The sequence below is a fragment of the Girardinichthys multiradiatus genome, chromosome 3 (genome assembly GCF_021462225.1).
Source record: "Girardinichthys multiradiatus isolate DD_20200921_A chromosome 3, DD_fGirMul_XY1, whole genome shotgun sequence".
Classification (NCBI taxonomy): Eukaryota; Metazoa; Chordata; class Actinopteri; order Cyprinodontiformes; family Goodeidae; genus Girardinichthys; species Girardinichthys multiradiatus.
The window spans coordinates 1919859-1939739 of NC_061796.1; the positions used below are offsets into that span (position 1 = coordinate 1919859).

Sequence of the window (19881 nt, forward strand, 5' to 3'; positions counted from 1 at the left end):
TACCTGGGTTAAGGAGAAAAAGAACTGGACTGTTGCTTAGTGGTACAATGTCCTCCTTCAGATTAAAGTTAAGTTTGCATTTCATTTTAAAATCGAGGTCCCAGAGTCCATACAAAGAGTGGAGAGAAAACTACAGAAACTACATTGTTTGAAGTTGAAGTCCTGTGTGAAGTTTCCAGTCAGTGTGGATTTGAGGTTCCATGTCATCTGCTGCTGTTGGTCCAGGAAACGTTAAGCACTTCATGCTTCATCTGCTCACAAGCATTATGGAGTTGCTGATTTAATTTTCCAGCAGGACTTGACACCTACTCACACTGCCAAATGTACCAAAAGCTGGTTTAATGATTATGATGTTACTGGGCTGAATTGGCCAACAAACTGGCCTGACCTGAACCTCATAAACCTCACCTGCTTCAAATGATCCACCATCATCCCAGTGGCCAAGAAACCCACCATCCTAGGATTAAATGAGTACAGGCCTGTAGCCCTGACATTTGTGGTCATGAAATCCTTTGAGCGGCTGCTGTTGAAGCATCTGAAAGACATCACAGGGCCCCTGCTGGACCCTCTGCAGTTTGCTTACTGAGCAAACAGGTCGGCAGATGATGCTGTTAACTTAGGTCTACACTTTATCCTGCAACACCTCGACCGTCCAGGGACGTACGCCAGGATCCTGTTTGTAGACTTCAGCTCGGCTTTCAACACCATCATACCAGACATCCTCCACCAGAAGCTCATCCAGCTCAACGTCCCAGCCTCCACCTGTCAGTGGATCAACAGCTTCCCGACGGACCGACAGCAGCAAGTGAGACTGGGGAGCATCTTCTCCTGCACCAGATCAATAAGTACTGGTGCCTCCCAGGGGCGTGTTCTATTCCCACTCCTCTTCTCCCTCTACACAAATGACTGCACCTCAGCGGACTCGTCCGTGAAACTCCTGAAGTTTGCAGATGACACCGCTGTCATTGTGATGAGTCTGCGTACAGACAGGAGGTGGATCAGCTGGTACACTGGTGTTGTCAGAACTACCTTGAACTCAACCCACTCAAGACTGTGGAAATGGTGGTGGACTTTCAGAAAACACCATCCCCATTGTCATGGAAAGTTCCAAAATCACTCAGCTGCCTCTCAGTCATGGCAAGTTCCGAACCGCCCACACCGTTTCCTAATCTGCTTCTTTTCTAACCGTTACATGTTATCATACATTTCCATCAGTTATTTTTAGCTTGTTGATTGCAAAAGAACACTTAACACCTGCAACGGAATATAACATCATCGCTTTTGTTCACATTGTTGCTAGAGATAAAACAAATAACATTTCACAGATTATACTTTACTTCACCAGCTCCAGAACTCTAGATCAGGCTTGCACTGTTTCAACTGTGTGCCTTCAATATACACTTCACGAATTACACTTAGGGATAAAGGAAGGTATATTCATTATTACATTTGTTCTATAGTCAAATATAAGAAGTTTGCTATATGTTGCATGGATTACATGGAAAGATCTTACTTTATTTTGACACCATACACACCCTCACCATCCTCAACAACACCGTGTCAGCTGTGGACCACTTCAGGTTCCTAGGAACCACCATCTCTGAGGACCTGAGATGGTCTTCACACATAGACACTGTTCGAAAGAAGGCCCAGCAGAGACTGTACTTCCAGAGGCAACTCAAGAAGTTCAACCTTCCACAGGAGCTGCTGGTTATCTTCTACAGTGCCATAATTCAGTCTGTCCTGTCTTCATCCATCTCAGTGTGGTTTGGCTCATCCACAAATCAGGACAGGTCCAGACTGCGACGAATAATCACGTCTGCAGAGAGAATAATCAGGGCTGACCTTCCCTCCATCCAGGATTTGTACAGGTCTAGGCTCAGGCAAATAGCTGCTAAAAGCTCTGCAGACCCCACACACCCTGTACATAAACTATTTAAAGTTTTACCTTCAGGCCGTCGCTACAGAACACCGTTTACTAGAACCAGCCGCCACAGAGACAGTTTCTTCTCCCAGGCTGTTTCTCTGATGAACATTTAATAGAGTACCAAACAACTGCATACGGAAGTTGCAAATGCACCTTTGTATATTTATATATATGTATATTTAAGGACACAAAGATATATTCATAATATATCTTATAACGCATAAAGAAAAAAAAAAAAAAACAACCCAGAGAGCAAAGTGTACCATAGTCAAATTCCTTGTTTGTATGTACAAACTTGGCAATAAAGCTGATTCTGATAAAGAATCTATGGAGTATTGTCAAGAGGAAGATGAGACACCAGACCCGACAATGCAGATGAGCTGAAGGCTGCTATCAAAGCAACCTGGGCCTCCGTTACACCTCAGCAGAACCATTGCCTCCATGCCATGCTGCATTGATGCAGTAATTCATGCAAAAGGAGGCCCAACTATGTATTGATTGCATAACAATTACCGTACTTTTCAGAAGCCTGACATTTTTGGTTTTTAATCTAATGTAATACTCTTAAGTATCCGATATACTGAATTTTGGGTTATCCTTGTCTGTGAGACATAATCATTAAAATGAAAAGAAATAAAGACATATATTTCACCCTCTTTGTACTTAATCTATATATGAATTACACTTTCTTAAATTAGCTAAATATTTTCACTACGTTCTAATTTTTATATAGTTCACACTCCAGTCCACTAGAAGGAGGTAATGAGTTTAACAGCACCTCAGAGTCAATAAAACGGAGGGAAAAACCGCGCCCTGAGCCACAGTCGGAGGAAGAGATTAGGGAAGGTGAGACTGATAAGCACAGTTGTTAAAGAGAAGTCAAAACTGGATGTATGCTCTGACAGCGCTCTTAAAACGACTTTTTAACTCAACCGCACGCAACCAAGTAATGTAAGTATCATTGGGTATTTCATGCTTGTATAACTGTTTTTATCTTCTCTCCTAGATGGCTTGAGTGCAACGAACAAGCCGCCTTTTCTCCCCCACTAACTCCGTTGTGACGCACGTGTTTCCTGCCGCATCGTTCCTCATTTTAAAGCTTCAAAATAACACTCATGTACACTTTTTCACCAGAATCTTCCAACTTTACGGACAACATCCAGCCTGCAAGAAAGAAAGAATGACCACAATCCTCAGATTAGAAGGCCTGGATGTGAAGGCAGGCACTCAAGATATACGGACATTTTTCACAGCCCTGCACATACCTGATGGAGGTGTTTACATTATGGGAGGTAGTCTTGGTGAGGCTTTTATTGCATTTACCACTGAAGATGATGCACAGGTTGCCTTGCTGCGCACTGGCAATTTCCTCAAAGGCTCTATTGTGACACTGCACATCAGCAGTATGAAAGAGATGGAGCAGAAATTGGAGGAGTCCTTAAAGAAGAAGAAAACCTTGCTCACTGTAAGGAAACCTCAACCATGTTCAGCTGCAAATGAAACGACAAGGCCAAAGAATGAGAGTAATGGCAATGTTAAGCCAAAATCCAGGCCAAAAAAAGTTAAAACCACCCAGGTGAAACCCACATCAAGGCCGCATGATGATGATACTTCAGTTTCATCTTCTGCGGCATTTCCACTTGACCCTGATACTGCTGACCTGCCAGCTTTTAATGCACAGCATTTTCAACTGAGTCCAACAAACAAGCCAGCTTCAAATCCACTCCCTTTGGATACCAGTACTGCTTTTTTCCTTGGAGTCTGTACTGTCCTTCAAGGCCTCAAACCAACTCAAACTGTAGTGCCAGCATTTGAGTTTCCTAAATATGACAGCACAAGTTCATCTGAAGAGGTCAGAAACCCAGAGCGCACCTTGGACCCTAGGCCTGGCTATATTCGGCTTTTTGGGCTGCCAGCTTCAACTACTAAAGAAGACATCTGCAATTTTTTCAAAGGGTTGCATGTACAAGAAGCTATGGTTAATGTTGAATTGGGAATCGGTCGTGGATGCCTTGTGAAGTTTGCAGATATGCAAGATGCTTCTGATGCACTTGGCTTCAATCAGCAGTTGCTGGGCTCAATTTGTGTGGAGGTACGTGGAGCAGATGAAAAAATGTGGGATGGAGCTCTTCAAGAATGTAGAAATGCTTTTGATGACTGGTCAAAGGATAAACATGAAATCTCTCTTAAGGAAAGGACTCACTATAAGAGAAAATCTGTTTCTGCTCTGGAGATCAAGAGGAAATCTGACCATCAGGTTCAGTTTAAATTGTTGAAAAAGCCAAAACCCAATGCTGAACCCAGTGCTTCATTATTGAAAGCCTCGGAGTATATAGTCATGGTCAGAAACCTTCCAAGAAATATAACCAAGACTGAAATAAAAGAGCTGTTTGGATGCCCAAACATTCCACACAAAAATGTGCTTCATCTCCTCGACAAAACGAGTAGCCTTACTGACACGGCTTTTCTGATTTTTAACTGCACTGACGACTTTGACTACGCCATTAATCTCTCTGGCTGCCATGTGGGCTCTAGTGCCGTTGAGGTCACACCAATCACCAAGGAAATCATGAGGGAAATGATGGCCAAAAACCACCCCAGAAACCAAAGAACTGGTCTGACTGATCCAAGATTACACAGCCACATCAGAAAATCTGATCCGGTAAAGACTAAAGCACAACAGAGAGAGAACCCAAATGAAACATTTCAGCGGCACATTTTCATTAGAAACATGCCTGCAAATGTAAAGAGAAGTCAAATCAGGTGGCTTTTCTGTAAATTCAATCTGAGCCTGGATGATATCGTGTTACTACAGGACAGTGGGGGCAACAGCAGGGGTGAAGCTGTGGTTACGTTTGAATCCGAACAGGACGCAAAGTTGGCTCAGAGGAAGCACGGCGAAGAGTTCCTGGGGACGAACGTCCTTCTCACTCTCATAAATGCGAAGCAAATGAGGAACATTTTGGTGAGCAGTTGAGGAACTTTGTGCATGTTTGTGGAGGGTTTTGGTTTGCATAAAGGTTTTAAATGTCCGGATCTCCCATAATCACATTTCTCTATTCTCTTCATATATACTGTACATAATCTGTAATAAATATTCTAATGTCAGATGTTCCCATGTCTTGGATACCACTGTGATGTAAAGAAGACACCTTGGAGATGTGTACAGATGTTTAGGAAGGCATTGTTAGGCAGGTGGAGCTCTCGCCCATGTCAGAAAAGCATTCAGAGATGTGGTTGCTCCTGTACTTTGATTCTACATGGCTGAATAAATGTTTTACAAGGCTTTTCAAGCAAGATCAGCTTTTTTGTGCAGTTAAAGTGAATAAATATTAGAGCAAGTTTGAAACTTTGGGTTCAATGATTACATTACATTTGCTTACGAAAGAGCATGAGGAACTGAGTTTCAACAGCATCTGCCTTGGTTGTAAGAAAAGGAAGTTGACACTTAAACGAGCAAGGGTGAAATACAGCTGCATGGAAGGAGGAGCAAAGAGTGACACACAGCAAGTGGATAAGTGGGTGGTTGTGAATAGCCCAAACAGTCCAACAGTATTTTTGCAAAACCTGGAAGAAGACATTGCAGTTACGCTAACGACCTTTTATTACATCTGGAAAAGGACAACAGTAAATACAACTAATCAACTAACACATGTCATGGCAATGTTATGCAAAACTTCCCATGATCAGAGGAAGTTTTGCAGGAAAAAAAAAACATCCCAGGAAAACAGCTTTATTAAGAAAAAACAAAAGCCCAACCTAAAAATATATACAGGGGAAAAAACTGGACTTCCACAACTGTTGTGCATTTGTGAAAGATGGATAAGAGTGAGGTGCCATCTTCAGATGATCATTTGAAATACCTCGGCGGACCATCAGGATATCTGGATGGACCTACGCAATATAGTAAAAAACAAAGATTAAGGTGGATGTAAACGAAAGCTGCAACATTCATAAATTCAGTTTTTAAAGCAGTGAATCTTTGTTCATAAGCATGTATAAACTCCCTCATTTTTACAGTTTTAATGCAGGCTTGCTTAATTTTAGCTCTTTGTGAACCAATTGATTTATGGTTTAAGCAATACTGATGAGCAAGAGTGATTACCTGAATATTGGTCGTTGATGCCCAGCAATCTGTTAGAGAAGTCCGTGGACCTCATGGACAGGCTGCCAACAGTTGATGCCTGTGGAGATAAAAGCAGCAGAAGAACTTAGCTTTTATTCGCCATGCAACATTTAGCTTTACATTTCATCAAAGCACAGTGAAGATAGCTGACCAACACAATCTAATTATATTGGTACAGATTAGCTTTAACTGTTCTCAAAATGAAGCTTAATGGGCTTCATACCGCTGGACTGGTCCTTAGCCTGTAATCCATCAGCACATCTGTCAGTTTTTGTGTCACTTTCAAGACCAGCTGTGCATCGCTCTCATTCTCTATTCGGAAAGAGTCCTGAAGACAAAAATAGGCGTTACAAAGCGCCTCTAGAAAGTTTAAGGAGTAAAATCCAAAATACCCACCAGGTGTTTAAGCACAACAGGGATGTTACTCTCTGGCGCTGCTCCTACTAATCTGGGTCGGTCCATTGGCTTGCTCATTGGTCTATCCATGAAGTTGTCTTGGTACTCCTCAGGATACAACGTGTTTAGGCTTTCAGCCATTGGTCCACCCCTGCCATATTCATCCCGTCCAGGATCCATAGCGTCTAAGAAAGGACCTCTATTCATACCTCTCTCAGGAAAAGCTGGTCCTGACATATAGCCCCCATAATCAGGTTCTTCGTATTCAACACCTGGAAAGTCAAGAAGGGGACCTCCATGATGGAGGAACTCTCCTGGAAACCCCGAGTCATGGAACCTAGGACCTGTAAGATGCATATTAATTACCAATCCAATCGTATTTGTAAAGCCCTTTAGAAAAAAACTCTCAAAAGAGAGGAAAGAGCTGTACAGGGCAAAACAATTAGCCAGTTAAAATGAAATCAAAAAGACATTTAACATTAGAACTCCCAGAATTCTAACTCTAATAGAACTTCCAAACTCATCAATTTGATGGCGAGCATTCTGGATGCGAGGTGGTGATGACATCGCATTACATTGGTCAGAATGCTAAAGGTTGTTTTGCACGCTATAAAATTATGGTTTTGACAAAAATTAATAATAGTATTTGATCAAAACCTATTAAGTTTTATTATTTATAAATAGTACTGAAAAGTAATAGAGTAGTGGGTACATTTAAAAAAAAAGCTTTACTAATCTGACAAAAAGCTGGACAGCTCCATATTACGCCCCCTTTCACTCCGCTGACATAAACTAGTGCTAAAAATGCCTTCAGCTCATCCACACTCATGTCCGAGGAGGAATCATCTCGTAAAACTCTGCGGGCCTCAGCCACCCTGCAGCCCTGAACGTGGATGACCATTTCGGCATCCACCAAGCAGAGAAATGCGGTCTGGGCATCTTGGATCTGGCGCTCTGTCAACGTGTTCAGGCTCTGACGCCTCCTTCTACTTTCTTCCTCCCCTACCACTGTCCACACAGAGCCATCCTTTCCCATCTCCTCCTTCCCAGGTGTGCGCTTGTCTTGCGATGAAAACGCTGTAAAGCGCAGAATAGATTGTTGTTGCTGGGCTACTATATCTATGACCTAACTTATTGTTTATTTCTTTGTCTATTATCAGTACCTTGTTTTTTAGTTTCTTTCCTGCCAGTGAGCTGGTTTGCTGGGTTTATAGCTGGGCACCAGGCTCGTCTCCCTGTCTCTGAACCTGCGCCGATTGTGGCAATGTTGCTATAGTTTATACCTTATTAGTTTACTAATCTATAAACTATAGCCTAAAATAATAAAATCGTTGCATAGGTTAGACTTTTACTTCCTTAAAATAATGCGCCACAACCTCCTGCTAACGGGACGACTCGTGTTTTTTAGCCAGAGGAGGCTCACTCTGACCCGCTGTCACTGGAACTGAATGCTGACCAAGAGCCGTCAGAATACCTCTCGACCCCAGAATCACAATCATGTAATTTTTGAAGCATTTCCAATGCCTCTTGCACAGAAAATATCCTTCTGGAAGCCATTTGTAGGATGCCAACAATCTCCTTCTCAGACTGCGTTCTAGAGTGGCGGTTGCTAGGCAACGCTCGCGCGTATACTCAGCCGCGGGAACAAAATATCAATTTAAATAGGGCCATCAAAATAGCGGCTGTGGTAGTTAGAGGTAGAAATACTTAGATATTTTATTTACTTTGTTATTTTTTTAAAATAGAGACATAGGAACGAACATACAAGAGCAGGTTTATAAAAAGTCAGGATGCCAGGAAGATAAGAGTTTTAGTAAACCAGTTATGGCATGTCAAACTTTCAAAACTGTCAAATTGATGGCCCTGGGTGTTCTAGCGTTAATATAAAACACACAGCTTAAGATAATTACATATTAAGGACTACAGAGAGACCATGCTGAAACATCCTCCAAGAAAATAGACTTTAGAGGTGAATTCAATGAATTAGAATAATAAAATGTTACATTATTTCAAGCCCAACATTGGCATAAGACCAATGGAAACAAGGATTTAATTCAGATATGTTGTGTTATGGTCTACATTGTCATGGGACCAGTATTTCAGCAAACAGTCAATGAAACATTTCACAAAGAGGGCATGTCAACCAAGGTCAACACTAGAGAACCTGGCTATTCTGACTACTATCTATAAGAATATTAATGGAAAGTTTAGTGGGAGGGGAAAAAAAAAAAAACTCTGGTTTTAAAGAATATACATAAGCAACAGGGATAACCACAGCCTTTTGAGAAAGCAAAGCCCAAATAGGAAGTTTGTGGAAAACTAACGAGGCATGGACTGTGACTTGAGTTTGTTTTTCAAGAACCATCATACAAACGTATTTAGGACTCGGACTGCAACTGTCACGTTCCTTGTATCAAGCCACTCCTGAACCGGAGACAACATCTTGTTTACCTGGGCTAAGGAGTAAAGGGGCTGGACTGTTTAGTTTACGAAGGTACTCTTTTCAGATATAAGAGGAAAGGCAAAACATCTAAGCTTGATGTCCAGTTTGAAATTTCCAGTTAATGTGGATTTGAGGGGCCTTGTCATCTGCTGTTGTTGGTCAACTGTTTTATCAAACCAAAAATTTGAGAACCCGGCTTCATAAGGAAAACATGTTTGTTTTCCTTATACTAACAATTAAATGTTTTAACTTTACTTGTTTTTAATTATTTTTTGTGTTTTGATGCTCTTAGTGGTTTATCTGTTCATTTGACTTAATTGTAAAGCATTCTGGTCAACTTTTACATTGGGACGGAAGGATGATGGGAGGGTTTAGTGATTTTCAAGATGACAAATGGGAAACACCAGAGTCAACAATGGAGATGACCTGAAGCCCACGGTCAAAACAACCTGGGCTTCCTGAACATTCCATCCACAGGCTGATATTGTACTTTTAGTACACCAATGTTTCTATATTAAAAATCTTTTTTATTGGACTTTATTTTTTAAACCGAATGTGTTTTTTTTTTGTTTTTTTTAGCTGTAAGCCATAATCACCAAAATCATCAGAAATAAACACTTTAAACATCAGTCTCTGTGTGTCAATCTATTTTAGTTCCACTAAACTGAATTTGTGAAACAATTTGACCATTAATCATTTGCTAATTCAGCAAGGTGCATTTGTAGAAGCAAAGAGCGCTCACCAAGTGGGGGACCCATTGGTCTCCTCCCCTGACCTGGTGGAGGTGCAACTCTAGGTGCAGCAGAACCTGTGAAAAATTATGGGAGAGCAGAGATAAACCTAAAATCAGTGTTCATGCTGCTTAAAGACATTTGCAAATGCCTGAAAGCCTTATTGGTGTGCATGTAGCGCAGTGTGAACATAATAAAGTCACTCACGGAGTCCTTTAAAAGCAGGAACCAAATAGGGTTCCTTGAGAATCACCTAAAAGCCAGAAGAGAAACAGAAAAAATGTCAACATTTATATACACTGCTCAAAAAAATAAAGGGAACACTTAAACAAAACAATATAACTCAAACTCTTGTGAAATCAAACTGTCCACTCAGGAAGCAACACTGATTGACAATCAATTTCACATGGTGTTGTGTAAATGGAATAGACAACAGGGGGAAATCTTTGGTGATTATCAAGACACACTCAATAAAGGAGTGGTTCTGCAGGTGGGGACCACAGACCACTTCTCAGTACCTATGATTTCTGGCTGATGTTTTGGTCACTATTGAATGTTGGTGGTGCTTTCACACTCGTGGTAGCATGAGACGGACTCTACAACCCACACAAGTGGCTCAGGTAGTGCAGCTCATCCAGGATGGCACATCAATGCGAGCTGTGGCAAGAAGGTTTGCTGTGTCTGTCAGCGTAGTGTCCAGAACCTGGAGGCGCTACCAGGAGACAGGCCAGTACACCAGGAGACGTGGAGGAGGCCATAGGAGGGCAACAACCCAGCAGCAGGACCCCTACCTCCACCTTTGTGCAAGGAGGAACAGGAGGAGCACTGCCAGAGCCCTGCAAAATGACCTCCAGCAGGCCACAAATGTGCATGTGTCTGCACAAACGGTTAGAAACCGACTCCATGAGGATGGAATGAGGGCCTGAGGTCCACAAATGGGGGTTGTGCTCACAGACCAACACCGTGCAGGACGCTTGGCATTTGCCAGAGAACACCAGGATTGGCAAATTCCCCACTAGCGCCCTGTGCTCTTCACAGATGAAAGCAGGTTCACACTGAGCACATGTGACAGACGTGACAGAGTCTGGAGATACTGTGGAGAGCGATCTGCTGCCTGCAGCATCCTTCAGCATGACAGGTTTGGCAGTGGGTCAGTAATGGTGTGGGTTGGCAATTCTTTGGAGGGCCGCATGGCCCTCCATGTGCTCGCCAGAGGGAGCGAGTGTGTCAGCAGTTCCTGCAAGATGAAGACCTGAATCTGATTGAGCACATCTGGGACATCATGTCTCGCTCCATCCACCAACGTCACGTTGCACCACAGATTGTCCAGGAGTTGGCGGATGCTTTAGTCCAGGTCTGGGAGGAGATCCCTCAGGAGACCATCCGCCGTCTCATCAGGAGCATGTCCAGGTGTTGTAGGGAGGTCATACAGGCACGTGGAGGTCACACACAATACTGAGCCTCATTTTGACTTGTTTTAAGGACATTACATCAAAGTTGGATCAGCCTGTAGTGTGTTTTTCCACTTTAATTTTGTGTGTGACTCTAAATTAAGGTCTCCATTAGTTAATAAATTTGATTTCCATTGATAATTTTTGTGTGATTTTGTTGTCAGCACATTCAACTTTGTACAGAACAAAGTATTCAATGAGAATATTTCATTTATTCAGATCTAGGATGTGTTATTTGAGTGTTCCCTTTATTTTTTTGAGCAGTGTATATATATGCCATTCAGGGGCTAGTATAATGACACTAAACAGCGTGTGCTCTCAGACAGCATGAAACTTGGCGTTTCCCACCATGCCAGCTCTCTGTTTCACAGCTGTATCATTTAGGCTCTGTTCCTTCCTCTAGACGCTGGTTTGAAGAAGCAACAACAATTTATAACTTTGTATAAAATGGAAGTTTAGAAAATCAGATCTTAACATTAAAAAATAAAATCATTATAGACCAAAGAGATACAAGGATACTTTTTGAACTTGTAAAAAAAAAAAAAAGTCTACTTCATACCTTTATTTGTCCCCTCCCCTCTGCCTTTTCAACCTCAGCAGCAGCAGCTTTAACTGCCTTTCTGACCCCAGGGTCTTTGACGCCATCTTCCTCTTCACAGGTAACCTTATCAGGATGAGCCTTTTTCTGTTTCAAACAAAAAACAAAATTTATTCTGTGTTTATTTTCAACAACATGGCTCTATGTGGCTTGGAAAAGCAGCTGTATTCACCATGTATCTGAAGCTGTGTTTCCAGCCTTTCACATGATCAACCATGTCATGCTGCACACGGGACAGGGAGCACAGTTTGCACTGGTAGTGCGGCTGGACAGTTTTACTCGGGCTGCGGTACTCCCAGACATACTGAAGACCTGCAGACATCAAATAATTACTGATGGTTATTTTATTTGCAATTTAAAACAAAAAGGGAAAAAAGATGTGCAATGCCTTGCAAAAGTATTCCCACCACCCAAAGTTTTTATTTTATCACATTACAACCAATAACTATAATGAATTTCATTATGACATTAAGCAGTCCAATAATTGTGAAGCAGTGCTTAAAGAATATTTTTCTAATTTCTTTTTTATTTATTTGCAAAAATCAAAAAAGTGTGCCATGCCTTTGGGGCAAGGGGAGCATAAATGAACGAAGCAGCAAACAAGCCGAGGGGAACTCTGAAGGAGCTTTAGAGATCCACAGCACAGGTTGGACAGCAGGACAACTATTAGTCACGCTTTCCAGAAAGTTGACCATTACAGAGGAATGGCACAAAGAAGGCCATAGGAAGTCCCATTTGCAGTTTGGCATGTAGGAACAAAGCGAATGTGTGAAAGAAGGTGCTCTAGTCAACTGGTTTACTAATCCTGGTTCTCAGGTCTCACTGTTCTGCATGTTTTAGGGTGCTTCACTGCTGCCAAACACCTGACTTAAATTAATGGGTGATAAACTGGCTTCTGCAGGACCTCAATGACATGCTGAGGAGGTAATGCAGTTATTTGAATCAGGTGTACTGGAGCAGGGTTAGGGTGAGGGTGAGCATGCACGGGGGAGCTGATCAGATCTGAGACATGAATAGACAAGGCAATACTGGAAAGGGACCTGTTATAGCTGTGGTTCTCCATGCTGGTACCTAGCCTGCTTTTACTGGTGGGATTTGGCGTCTGTTTGGTAAAAATAAAGAATTTGGTTCCGTTTACCTCTGAAGTTGGAACTTGGATCTGGGAATGATATCAAACTTAACAATGTTTCTTTTCCAAGTTTGGAAACCAGCAGGAATTGTTCATCGATATGCTCAGTGATTAGGCTAACTACTACAAGCAATACAAGCTATTCATGTTGTATTTTTATGCACAGTGTACTTTCAAACTCTGCAGCAACAGACTTAATGAGAGATAAATTCTCCAAAGGGGAAGCGTTATGTGGGAGGTCCTGTAGTATCTTGATTATACCTTAGGCCTCAGGTTGAGCTTGGAGCACAATTGTAAGCTAGAATCATACGCTGGGAGTAATAAAAAAGGGGAATGTATGGATGTCTGAACTGTTTGGTATTCCTCATCCTGTAATACAGGTCCTTCTCAAAATATTAGCATATTGTGATAAAGTTCATTATTTTCTATAATGTAATGATGAAAATTTAATATTCATATATTTTATATTCATTGCACACTAACTGAAATATTTGAGGTCTTTTATTGTCTTAATACGGATGATTGTGGCATACAGCTCATGAAAACCCAAAATTCAAACCATTAAACCATTTACCAGTGGTTTTGGCACTGTGAGCAGGTGCCAGGTCGTGCTGAAAAACGAAATCTTCATCTCCATAAAGCTTTTCAGCAGATGGAAGCATGAAGTGCTCCAAAATCTCCTGATAGCTACCTGCATTGACCCTGCCCTTGATAAAACACAGTGGACCAACACCAGCAGCTGACACGGCAACCCAGACCATCACTGACTGTGGGTACTTGACACTGGACTTCTGGCATTTTGGCATTTCCTTCTCCCCAGTCTTCCTCCAGACTCTGGCACCTTGATTTCCGAATGACATGCAGAATTTGCTTTCATCCGAAAAAAGTACTTTGGACCACTGAGCAACAGTCCATTGCTGCTTCTCTGTAGCCAAGGTCAGGCGCTTCTGCCGCTGTTTCTGGTTCAAAAGTGGCTTGACCTGGGGAATGCGGCACCTGTAGCCCATTTCCTGCACACGCCTGTGCACGGTGGCTCTGGATGTTTCTACTCCAGACTCAGTCCACTGCCTCCGCAGGTCCCCCAAGGTCTGGAATCGGCCCTTCTCCACAATCTTCCTCAGGGTCCGGTCACCTCTTCTCGTTGTGCAGCGTTTTCTGCCACACTTTTTCCTTCCCACAGACTTCCCACTGAGGTGCCTTAATACAACACTCTGGGAACAGCCTATTCGTTCAGAAATTTCTTTCTGTGTCTTACCCTCTTGCTTGAGGGTGTCAATAGTGGCCTTCTGGACAGCAGTCAGGTCGGCAGTCTTACCCATGATTGGGGTTTTGAGTGATGAACCAGGCTGGGAGTTTTAAAGGCCTCAGGAATCTTTTGCAGGTGTTTAGAGTTAACTCGTTGATTCAGATGATTAGGTTCATAGCTCATTTAGAGACCCTTTTAATGATATGCTAATTTTGGGAGATAGGAATTTTGGGTTTTCATGAGCTGTATGCCAAAATCATCCGTATTAAGACAATAAAAGACCTGAAATATTTCAGTTAGTGTGCAATGAATCTAAAATATATGAATGTTAAATTTTCATCATTACATTATGGAAAATAATTAACTTTATCACAATATGCTAATTTTTTGAGAAGGACCTGTATTCCATTGTTACTAAACAGGGAAAGTGTGTGGAGACTTGTTTAAAGATGGAACGTATAAAGACTTTAGAGGCTGTGTCTAAAGATCAACAGGGAATCCTTACACCGGCTTTGATCCTCCCAGACTGATGCACAGATCTGTAATTGTTGAAATGGGCCCGAGTGAAATAAAATCCTTCTATGTTCCACTAAAGTCTGTATCAAAACACAGTCCTCCTTGAAGCATCCCACATCGGCAGGCGATCATAACTCCCAAATACACAACAGTCATGATATTAGATCGGTAGGTCAAAGGTTTGTGAGAAATTTGGACTTTTCCACTTGTTCTGACATCTAGGTAGAATTTCTGGTAGAATTTTCCTAACAACAAACTCATCTAAAACCTTGAGTAAAAATGAACTGCATAATTAAGCCCAATCCTTGAAGTAACCAACTATTGTGGGGTTTTTTTGTTGGTTTTTTTATTATTTGGATTTTTATTTGTGAAACATTGTAAAAATTATGTATTAATTTTTGTCAACTTCACAATTATGCACTACTTTGTATTTTTTTATCATTTAAAATAGTAATATAAACATAATTTATAATTGCAACACGCTACGTGAGGGAAATGGTTAATATCCTTACCAATGATGGTGTCTGTGATGTCCTTCAACACTTTGCTCAGAGAGGGAGTTGTTTGGAAGGAATTGCCTTTGGTGAACACTGGAATAAACAGCAGTGATAAGGCCAAAGCAACTTTGCAATTATCAAAACTAATGTGTTTGACAAAACACTCCAACTAATCACTTTAGTTCTCTTGCCAAAATAAAAGTAAAGAAAAACTGCAACCATTACTGCAGTAAATGATACACTGATGGAGCCTGTTGTGTTGTTGCAGAATTTGCAACAACCGATGACCAGTGAGTTTATTTTCTGATTAACTGAACACCATCAGACATCCAAACCCCTTGCATGTTTTGAGGTCTGGGAGAAATAGGAGAACAACAGCTCTCTGCCAATCCCCACTTAGGTCCACACCGGTCTGTAGGACACTGTAGCCGCAGTGCTTCTCGCTGTGCTCAGCATCACAGGACTCATTGCTGTGCCACAGAAACGAAGCATGTGTGCATACATTATACTGAGGACCAGGTGAGGTTTGTTTTTTGTATTACAAAGATGCCAGTAAATCAAACTGTACTTGGCAATATTTAAACAACTTATCTTTTAAAAATAATGCTGCAACATCTCAGGAGAATGTGTTGCAATGTTTATTAGTGTTCAGAAAGCTTTTACAATCTAAACTGGTCACTTGTTGCAACAGACAAAAAACCAAACAGTGAGCTCAAAACTGTGTGATTGGACCAAAAGAGTCCCCTGGTCACTGAGAGGAAGGGGGGAGGGTCACTGAGTGGTAAACAAGTCACCAACCACTTATGACATGAAGCACAGAGACCAAGACCTCAAGCTTCAACTCTCAGCACAGGAAATGGCACCGTGTGTAAAAAGACTTACCTATGTCAGCAGAGTGCTGTGGCTGCTTTCTCTGTCAGCACGGAGGGAATAAACCAACGAGGAGGAGAGAGACACATACAGGAATTAGTGACAGGATGACACTCAGCAGAGGACTGGACACCAAGTCCATGTCCGCCACACCATTCATGCCGCAGAGCCGTTTATTTTCTTCATTCACCGTGAGGCCCCGCGTCACGCAGAGATTGCCACAGGAACAAGTTTGTCTGGGCTCTGCGCCGTGTCGTCAAGTGATGAATACTCATCAGATGAGAACAGCAACATCAAGTTACTGATTTCATAGGGGAAAACGTAGAGCTGTAACATTGAGGATAACCAAAGTTCAAAATACATACTTGTCTGCTGCAGCCAGATCCAAGAGCACTGAGGTAAAGACCTGCCTGCTCCTCTGGCCAGACGGATGTATACGTGAACAATGGATCAAAGTTTGGTAAACAGAAAAAGATGCAAAAATAAGTACAGCTGTAGCCCCTCACAAAGGAGCTGAAATGAACAACACCACTGCCCACTGGTGTTAGAATAACTGGAAAGATTCAATATTTTACTGTAGAACTTTACCTAATGTTTACACAAACATTTAATTAAAAGAAGGGTCAAAAATTGCACCCCTAGAAATACAATGTCCAGTGGGTCAAAAAGTGAAAATGATATTTTAAAGCCTCATATGGATATCAAACAGCAGGCAAATTATCACTCATGTCTCATTAAAGTCTTTAACTCATTCTGCCGACTCTGTTTATGCTCTAAATAAAGCTATAGGGCTACAGAAGACTGAACAAACGTTTGGCAGGAGTTCATCTCAAAATAGTAATGCTCTGTGCTTGAGGAATCAACAGCTAGACTTGTAAAGCTCCTGACAAACAGTGCCAGCCCAGCAGCGATTCCTGCACAGAGATGCATTGAGAGCTCGATGCCAATGTGTGCACTGCAAGATGCTGCATCAGCAGGGCATGACAGAAACAGCAGCCCAGTCCCATGTACACCGAGCCCTGGATGGTACCAGAGATACACCACTGTGGTCCCTGGAAGGAGTGAAGGCTGAACCAAAGACTACTTCGGAGGTTAGTGAAGTTCTCTTATTTAGTCACTCCGTTCCACTGTGAAACAGGAGGGCTGCAGGCTGAGACGGTGAACTCTTAAAATATTGAGAAGGTTCCCGTTGCACTTAAAGCCCGGAATAACAAAGGAAACTTTCTAATGTTTGTTTCAAGGCCGTAAGTCTATCTGAAAAACTTATTTCACTGCAAGTGGGAAAAAAAAAAACACAGATGCAAGAATTGTACAACAAACATTTAAATTACTTGCTGTTAAACCACTGATACAACTCTATTATAATTGTACTCGGGCTCCGAAATCAAAGTCAAAATGAAGCCCAGCTATTCGAGGTTCAAACGTTCTTAGTTCTCTTTATCCAGTTTTTACATGCTAAGTATAAATAAAAAAAAGCTCACAACTTCACAGGCTTCAATTATGTAATCTGCAGCAGGGAAGAAGAAGGTGTTGGTTAGTATGATGGACGGACGGACCCGTTGTGGGGTGCACGAATGGATGAATCTTTTAGATAATTGGATAAAGAAGAACAAGACTAAAAACGCTAATATTTTTTAGAGACATTTTCGTCATCTATATTTCCTAATAGCTGGAATTCACTAATCTCCAATGCTAAACTTTTACAGGCTAAGAACCCTGCCATAATTATCTGTGAGTGAACCACTCTTGTTTTCCCTTTTTTAAAACAGCAACATGTTTAGGCCATAAAATCCTTACTGGTTTCATTAGTTATTATGTTTCAACATGTTACTGAGACCCATTTCCATGTTTTTATCTGTACACAGTTTTGTTAATTATTCTTGACAGGAGACTTTATTTCTCTTTACTGGGGTTTAAATGTCTTCAATAAACAACAGCAATCTACACTGATTGTAACGTAGTGACTGCCCATCTGCTTTAGCATAATTTTCCCAAACACTGGGGATGCAACAGGACCCAAGCATTTGTTGAGTTGATTTGCCACAAAAGTAGGCGCCAGGCAGTCGAGAGAAAAAGGAAGAATCTGGGAACTTTTGCTGATCACTATTTAAGAGTTTCACTCTTTATGAACCTAAAGGAAATCTGTACACACTCTGTTTAAAGACGTTATTAAAATGTTCTGGAGCCTATCAGGTTTTTTCAATCCTTAACAATACATACCACACAGCCATTATGAAACAAAATGGAAAACTTGTGTGAAAAAATAAGCACACTCTTACTGAGGGAAAAGTATCAGCCAGGCGATGCTAATTAAACACAGTTGATTATCAACATGTGTCAGCCCCTCTATAAAAGCACAAGTAATAGCAGGTTGCTGGTCTGGGGCGTACAGGTGTTTGTTAACCCAATGCCAAGTGGGGAAGACACCAGCAATGACCTCAAAGTAGCAATTGCTGCTGCCCATTAAACTAAACTAACTAAAAATGCTGTTTTAGGTGCATTAGTATTAATTCTACTGAGCAATTTCCTAGATTTGTGGGTAAAATGTATGGGAGGAAAAAAAGTCCTCATACCACTGTCCTTTTGATTTTTTCATTTAATCAGGTTGTTTTTATGGACTTGATCTCTAATTTGGAATCCTAATGTGCTCTAGAACAGGTTGGTGTTTGACCCAGGTAAGATGTAAACCAGCTTCATGATACTGAAAACCTGGGATTGAACCTGAAGTCACCTCAATAAACCACTACTCAGACTCAGAATGAAATGCACTTGAGGGGATTTTAACAGAGCAATGCCGAAATTATTAATCCCAAAGCTCATTTTACTTAAATCTTAGAAACAGAGCGGGCACAGATTTCTTCGCGATGTGAGGCTGGTAAAGTAATTCAGAAAAGGAACACTTCAAGATATTACTGTTACATATGGTTATACAAGTTTATTGAGTCGTGGATTGTTGTATTCTGTAAATAATGACATGATCAAATCTGTTGTGTTTTTATAAACTTAGATTAAAATAACTTCACAACCCGGACCAGATCAATGTACTATGTCTAAGCTTGTTATAGGGTGCACTTTGTTTTCCCAATAACAGTAAATAAAAGTTTAAATTTGAAGTTGTTTTACAATTATTTATTGCCATGTACCTTTTTCTTTTTCTTTGGTTTTGGTGGTCCATTATTTGGTGCAGGTTGTTGTTCTGCAGGCTGTTGCTCTGCAGGCTGAGCCTCCACCTTCATTTCTGAAGTCTCCATAGTTTCACCACTGCAACATAAAACAGAAACATGTTTTCTACAAACAAAGTCAGTCATACAAATATAGTCTTTACGTAATAAACCAGAACAAGACGCTCTAAAATTACGTACTATACAACCTATACAATTTTATCTATGAGCCGCGGCTATGCTTTGGTAAACTCACAAGAGGTAAAACACAGGTAATTGGATTATTTTCCCCATGAAATAACTATTATATTAGAAAAACAGCAGGTCGTCGAGATTTGTGCATACTTCTTCCTACATGTTTAAACATTTCAAATTATTTCAGAGTATATTTGAAGGAGTAGAGGCCTAGCTAACCGTCCCTCAAACGGGTTTCCCTAAAGAACGACAGAGACTATAAATAAACTCTTAACGTGATAAAAGCTACAACTCCGATATATTTTCATTCCAAAATTACAACAACATTCATACCTGAGATTTAATTGCAAAACCCGAGTTTCTACCGGCAGACGGCCTGAACCGTTTGCTTTCGGAATAAAATGGGCACGTTTATGAGGAGATAGGTAGACAGATATTTTACCATACAAAAAGTGAACAAAATCTCCAATCTTTTTAACTTCGTATATTTTAAGAAGGTGAATACACGAATAGATTTATGTGCCCAATAAGATCAAATATTTGCACATTTAATGTTTTTATGTAGGATATTAGAGCATACACTGTCATTATTTAA

The 19881-nt window shown here is 41.1% G+C and overlaps 2 protein-coding genes across 3 annotated transcripts; one reads left to right on the top strand and one right to left on the bottom strand.

Moving 5' to 3' along the window:
• The first annotated feature begins 2683 nt into the window (after window positions 1-2683).
• rbm12ba (RNA binding motif protein 12Ba) lies at window positions 2684-5269 on the top strand. Of its 2 annotated transcripts, none has more exons than XM_047360437.1 (2): window positions 2684-2773; window positions 2934-5269. In XM_047360437.1, exon 2 carries the CDS (start codon window positions 3108-3110, stop codon window positions 4902-4904), a length of 1797 nt encoding a protein of 598 aa, XP_047216393.1. In that variant the 5' UTR covers window positions 2684-2773; window positions 2934-3107; the 3' UTR covers window positions 4905-5269. The 2 variants fall into 2 exon arrangements, with proteins under 2 accessions (XP_047216393.1, XP_047216392.1); XM_047360436.1 differs by having other exon boundaries at window positions 2729-2878; window positions 3062-5269.
• A 244-nt stretch (window positions 5270-5513) lies between these two features.
• si:ch211-197h24.6 lies at window positions 5514-19773 on the bottom strand. The gene is made up of 12 exons (XM_047360439.1): window positions 19620-19773; window positions 19074-19191; window positions 15943-15973; window positions 15076-15153; window positions 11845-11984; window positions 11634-11759; window positions 9831-9876; window positions 9635-9700; window positions 6450-6793; window positions 6277-6381; window positions 6033-6111; window positions 5514-5821 (listed from the first exon to the last, which is right to left on the bottom strand). Exons 2-12 carry the CDS (start codon window positions 19179-19181, stop codon window positions 5778-5780), a joined length of 1167 nt encoding a protein of 388 aa, XP_047216395.1. The 5' UTR covers window positions 19182-19191; window positions 19620-19773; the 3' UTR covers window positions 5514-5777.
• Between the last annotated feature and the right edge of the window lie 108 nt (window positions 19774-19881).

Excerpts from the sequence above, each read along its gene's own strand:
- rbm12ba (XM_047360436.1), top strand. The coding sequence starts at position 2,817 with ATGTATGCTCTGACAGCGCTCTTAAAACGACTTTTTAACTCAACCGCA. Across the intron at positions 2,879-3,061 it reads ACCGCACGCAACCAAGTAAT|AATCTTCCAACTTTACGGAC; the intron begins GTAAGTATCATT and ends CTTTTTCACCAG.
- si:ch211-197h24.6 (XM_047360439.1), bottom strand. The coding sequence starts at position 19,181 with ATGGAGACTTCAGAAATGAAGGTGGAGGCTCAGCCTGCAGAGCAACAG. Across the intron at positions 9,877-11,633 it reads AGGGGAGGGGACAAATAAAG|GTGATTCTCAAGGAACCCTA; the intron begins GTATGAAGTAGA and ends TCTGGCTTTTAG. Across the intron at positions 6,382-6,449 it reads CTGTTGTGCTTAAACACCTG|GACTCTTTCCGAATAGAGAA; the intron begins GTGGGTATTTTG and ends TTTTGTCTTCAG.